General features: G+C 39.5%; 1 protein-coding gene across 1 annotated transcript in view; it reads left to right on the forward strand.

The window, feature by feature from the left end:
• LOC139725724 (netrin receptor UNC5C-like) overlaps window positions 1–5,688 on the forward strand; it is a 156,816-nt gene extending 151,128 nt beyond the window's left edge. Inside the window, exons 13-17 of the mRNA XM_071636808.1 lie at window positions 465–701; window positions 1,819–1,965; window positions 2,742–2,906; window positions 4,077–4,252; window positions 4,976–5,688. Coding sequence (XP_071492909.1) covers window positions 465–701; window positions 1,819–1,965; window positions 2,742–2,906; window positions 4,077–4,252; window positions 4,976–5,147 — 897 coding nt within the window. The 3' untranslated portion in view covers window positions 5,148–5,688. The remainder of the gene's footprint in view (window positions 1–464; window positions 702–1,818; window positions 1,966–2,741; window positions 2,907–4,076; window positions 4,253–4,975) is intronic.
• Window positions 5,689–6,000: the final 312 nt, after the last annotated feature.

Below are 6,000 nucleotides of genomic sequence, written 5' to 3' on the forward strand. Positions count from 1 at the left end.
GCATTTTGAGCATAAAATCTTCTGTAAATAGCTACGTGCCTTTGAAGAATGGACTGTTTTCCCAAAATGTGTTGCAGTCTCAGAATGATGTGGTACACAGGGGTGTTTACACCATGGCAGACAAAGAGTCAATTTCAGCTTTCTTTGACTTTTTAAATCAAAACAGTAAGAGAAAGACGACATGGTTATTCTAGTGTGACGAAACTAATAGTTAAAAGCAAAATAGTGTCTGCATTAATGCCGATTTCTTAAGGTTTAAGAATTGTTTAAACACATTCACCTTTTGCAGGTGAGTTTTAAGACATTCAAAAGAAGTCTGTTCATCCATTGTTGTATATATCTCACCAGGCCACTCAAGCCTGTGCATCATATGTTTACTCTTCAAGCCTGCAAGTATTGGTAACACATTAAACAGCAGTGAAACAGTACTTAACTAGTGAGATGTGTCCATTGTCACCTGACAGACGCAAACGACGGTCGGGGAGGAGACGTTGAACTCGCCCGTCTTCTGCCAGGTGGACAGTCACCGCTGCTGCATCGTCACAGACCAGCTGGGGTGGTACACGTTCAGCGGCGAGTCACAGCCCGAGAGGCAGGCAGCCAAGCGGTTAAAGCTGCTCGCCTTTGGGCCGGCGCTGCGCTCCACGCTGGACTACCACATCAAGGTCTACATAGCGGAGGACACGCCTGACGCTCTCGAGGTAAGCGAGCCATCTCTTCTTGTATGCAAAGGCTACGTAATGGAGAAAAGTTAATACTGGAAAATAATTTTCAAGAAAGTGGTAAGAAAAGTATTCATTTCTTTTAATCAGAAATACTTTATTCAATTCACATGTTTTCACAAATAAAGTTCCATATGTGCAATATATGAAGTGTGGGCAATCTTACCAGAGAAAAAATCCTTCGAAATCTCCAGAATGAAGAATATTGTACTAAAATGCAACATTCAGATTAATGGTCGTCTGTTCCAGTTCCTCACAAAATTTAAGTTAAGATGGCATAATGTTGTGTTAAATGCATGTGCCGATTTTTTGCCACATCTTGCATTTTCTTTAATAGTTAAAGAACTCTGTGAACTTCCTCAAAATATATTTGCCGTTAGAGTGAATGATCTGCAGTATCCGATAAAAAGGGTGAAAGTGATGCTTATATGTGTAGTACATAAAGTCAACATGGCACCCGCATTAGAGGGCATTACTTTAAAAGTGGTTTCTTTCGCGTACAGATACTTTCGCGGTTTCCATCGGTACCGACTTTTTCGCGTGTGTTTAAATTCGCGGTCGGCAAAATCTGAATTCACAGTCGGCAAAAAATGTTTCATTTTGCACATGAAAATCCAAAATATTATCCAATTATTCTTTTATTTATCAAATTGAAATTAAGATTGAATGGAGGCTTACCTGAAATCCTGTCTCTCGAGTACTTTATAACATGCTTGTACCTACATTGCGCGGTATCGCTGTGTGTGTGTTGACCATCAATACATTCAATGCGCGGAATCTTCGTGTGTGCATGTGCGCAATAGCGTTGTAACTTTTACAGTACATGGCACAGTATCTCTCAAATGCACACCCACCCAAAAAAAAAAAATGTATTTTCTCGAATTGCAAATGAGTGCTGGAATGATGTTTGAAAGATAACAGTTGAATATTTAGCAGGGTGCTTCAGGATATTTCACTTATTGTAAGATAAGCGATTCAAAGACTTTCCAGGGATGAAGTTTGCAGAACCTGGGAGGTTGCCAATTTGATACTTCACCAACAATTATTTGAGGAGAATGTTTTATTCACACCCCATTTCCTTGTTTTCCCCTAACAGCACATCCAAGAAGTAGAGAGGAGGTTGGGTGGACAGCCTCTCCAGGGAACGTGTCAATTCGATTACCACGACAACGGCAATAATCTTCGCCTGGAGATCCATGACATTGTGTCTGGCTGGCAATGCAAGCTGGCCAAGAACTGTCAGGTTGGTACCGGACATCACCCCAACAGTGCACTCCCACAAAACTGTTCACCGATCAGAATTGGAACAAGAGACTGGGGCAATTTTATCTGGCTTGGAAAAGTGCACATTAATTGTTCCTCAGTCATCAAGTTGTCAATTTGCATCTTCAATGTTGACATAAAAGATGCAGAGTTATAATTGAGATGAAATATATAAATGTAAATTATAATTGAGATAAAATATATATATGTATATCATCAATTCCAATTTAAGCTAGATTCTAAATTCTAGAAAGTCCTGGGCTCCATTTCATAAAGAGTTGCTATGACAGCAATTCTCGCTGCAATGGCAAGTGTCTTGATGATGACATGCTTCTTGCTTCCTCATTGGCTGTTGCAACAAGAAATTACTTTTCTAGCAAGAAATGCTTTCCCAACAACCTATATGAATCGAAATGAGACCCTGATATTTTGCTTTCTTTTTTAAACAACAATGACAAAAAAAAAATCAATTCAAAGACCAATTTTGAGTTGCAAAATGACATATTTTGCAAACTTCGAAAAGTATAAGTGCAGTTCAGAATATGTACAATCAGTAATTTTAGACTTTCAAGAATTATGCTTAATGCTACATTGCAACAAGTAGACTGTAAGTTTTAAATCTTTCTTCATTTCTACTTTTTCCCAGTAGTAGCAGCACTGTGTGTCATATAATACCCTTGATGAGAATGATGTTACAGAAACAAAACCTATTCATCATTAAAATCACCTCTACTACCGTGTCTGTTTGATTTGTAGGAGATTCCGTTTTATCATGTATGGAGTGGAACGTCCAACACGTTACACTGTTCATTTGCCTTGGCCAAGACGGAGCCTGGAATCGGTCCCATCGGGTGTCGGCTGGAGGTCACACAGGGCACCTACACTACCAGTATGCAAGTCATGGAAAGGAATGTTGATGGTGTAAGTGGTCAAAGCGCATCACAAAGTAGATTTCACATTGTTGTGCGAAGCTTTTCATAGCATTCACAGGATGATGGCATACTGTATACTTCATAGATAATTAAGTCTCATCATCATGGATGAGAAAGTTTGACTCTGTTTTTTTTTTTTTTACAAAGAAGTTATCATTAAAATGTTGCTGTTTTTAAGAGTTATAGTAAAATTAATTCAGCAGTGGCTGCCAAACATGTGGGAGAGAGATAGGAAGGTCATAGAGAGGAAACCCCATCTTTGTGAACATACATATGGTGATATCCAATTTGTTGTCAGAAATTTCCGTACTCATTTTGCCTCTGATGAAGATTCTGCTAGGATCAAAAGCTCGGGCCCCTTTTGACTCCATTTTACTCCATTGGCTCGCCACTATTGGATAAGCAATTTTCAGCAGCTTTTTTTGCTACACTTAGAAATTTCCGTAGCGTGAAACATCAAACAATCCATGAATTTGAATGTGTGAATAAAAATTGGCCTATTGGTAATTTACAGTTATGAAATAAAACACAGGCATGGGATGATTATGTTATTGTCTGTAGATTTCATTCGGATTATCACTCATTCATTCATTCATTTCTTTATTTGTCCAAATTATGTATTAAAACATGGCATGAAAAATTGGTTTTGTCACACATTCAGAAACACATATTGACAACAGATAAACAACAAAATACATATATCATTGAATGAATACTCAAAAAAAAAATACAGGGAACTAAACATACTTCAAAACACAAACTATCATCATTGGGTGAACGTGCAAAGAGCGAAAAAAAAAAGAAGAGATGTATACATACATACACAGGAAACTATATAAAGAATCAATTACTGCAAGTTCATTGAAAGATACTTTGTAAATTATACATTAACTCAGGTCCAAGAAACAGCAGGTGCAGTCACTCAAGCAAAAACACAGAGGCCAATTACCAATTCACATAAACATCCTTCACGCGGCAAAGCATTCAGATTCTTAATGGCAAATGTAAGCCTGTAGCTGATATGTGCATGTTTCAAACATAAGAGACATACAATGACTAAAAAAAAAGAGAGAAAAAGAACAACAACAACTGTGGTTTTAAACTCAATTGGGAGATGCCTAAAGAAATATTTCACATTTCATCTCCCTCTGACTAGCAGGTTTGCGGTGACCAGGAGTTGTGCCTGAACGGCTACATCAACTGCAACATGGAGCCTCCCCAGAAAGCCTTCCATCTGTCCAAGCCGGTCCGAGCGGCCCTCTGCTCCTGCCTGGACACGCCTAAAGCCAAGGGTAACGACTGGAGGATGTTGGCTAGGAAGCTGGGAGTTGATGGGTGAGTAGCGTCACCGGAAAAGTGAAACATATTCCTGTAATCTATATATCCCACAAAGCCATTATTAGTGAAAATAGATCACATATGATTTTTGCAGGGGAGAGTGTTTTTGTAAATAGATTAATACCTCCCAATATATTTGCGTTACTTTTGTTTCCCATTGGCTCTGCAGAGTGGAATATTTTTTAGTTTTTGTACACCGCAAAATATTGCATGTATGCAGTAAATCATTAAGCATATGTATGGTTTATGTTATTAGTGTGTAAAAAAATGAGAAATCAATAGATGTCATCAATTCAATACTATATTAGCTCTGTGTACAAGAGAAACTACCATCCGTTTACCTCAAATCATGTGCCCATACACTTTACAACTTGCCAAGTCATTTTACAGGCATTTGGTTGAATACCCCCATATTTTTTATCTGCTCCAGTGTCAAAGTCCTTCAATCTTATAAGCTCTTCCATTGTTATAAGCAAAGTTAGTGTGATTCTTTAGCTTGTTTTATTGTAGCCTGATCAAAATTTGTAACTCTACATTCTGCTTGTTTTGCAAATTTGAAATTTGTGATATATATTGCTCAGCATTTTTTCTTTTCACTCTCTCATATGTCATGCATCAGGGTTTTAATCACACCAATATTTACGCATTTAGGAATAAGAACTTCTCATCATTCTTCTACCACCTCCTCTCCCTACACCCCCCTCATGAATCCTAAAACAGGTACATCAACTTCTTTGCCATCAAGTCGAGTCCCACGGACCAAATCCTGGACCTGTGGGAGGCCCGCGACTGTGAAGAAGGTGCCCTTATGAGGCTAGCCGGAGCCCTGCAGGAAATGGGCCGACCCGACGCCGTAGCAATAGTCCAGAAGCAGATGCCGTCGTGGATGTGACGAAGCAAAGCTGCCTGTGTGCCGACCCCTTCAAGAGACGGAGGCAGTGTCATTTGAGACTGCGAGCGAAGCTTTGCAGCGAACAAATGGTCGACTTGGAAGTTGGGGGCAAAAATCTGCAACCAGAAAAGGAGGCACCGTCGCAGTGCTCTAACTGACTCTGCCCAGAGCTGCTGATCGATCATCACTTGTTTTTGCAAAGATGCGGACATGGTCCAGATTTCCAGGCAGGATGGCTGGAGGTGGTATCATGGGCATAGTAGGATGAGAGCAGCCAGAAACGTGATGTAAAACAAAATCTGAAAAACAAAACCAGTACTCCATGTTATGGTGCATGGCACTTGGACTGCCTTCCAGTGTGGAATCTCCACCTACTTGGAGGAAGATGAGACAACTAATAGACTCTTTTTAGGCAAGGGCCGTAGCTCATCTCAAGTTTGTATACTTCTGTTGCATCGTGTTTGTTTGCTTATCTCTTCTTTTTTTCTTCTGATGTTGCACAAGTTTTGGCAGCTGACAGTGGCTTTAAGGTTGGAGGAAAGATAATGGCCATAAATGTACAGTCCTAGTGAATGAAAGGAAAGAAGAAGAGTGTAACAAAATGGTCTAAAATTTAATTAAACAGTGAGTGCTGAAATACATCTAAGGTATACTGATCCCTCTCTACCAGCCAAAGAAACACATTTTTTTTGTCCTGCTGTAAGAAAAGAAATATAACATCCCAGACGGGCCCTAGCAGCATCTTCATTGATTTCACTGTGAAATTTAAAATGAATCATCCAGGAGTTAAAGGGGGTGGCTAGTAACCGATCAGTGGGAATCAGTGGGAATGCTGAGGGATGATTGTTCCAAT

The sequence above is a fragment of the Diadema antillarum genome, unplaced genomic scaffold (genome assembly GCF_040938485.1).
Source record: "Diadema antillarum isolate AM-2024a unplaced genomic scaffold, OU_Dant_1.0 seq00000057_RagTag, whole genome shotgun sequence".
In the NCBI taxonomy this organism is placed as follows: Eukaryota; Metazoa; Echinodermata; class Echinoidea; order Diadematoida; family Diadematidae; genus Diadema; species Diadema antillarum.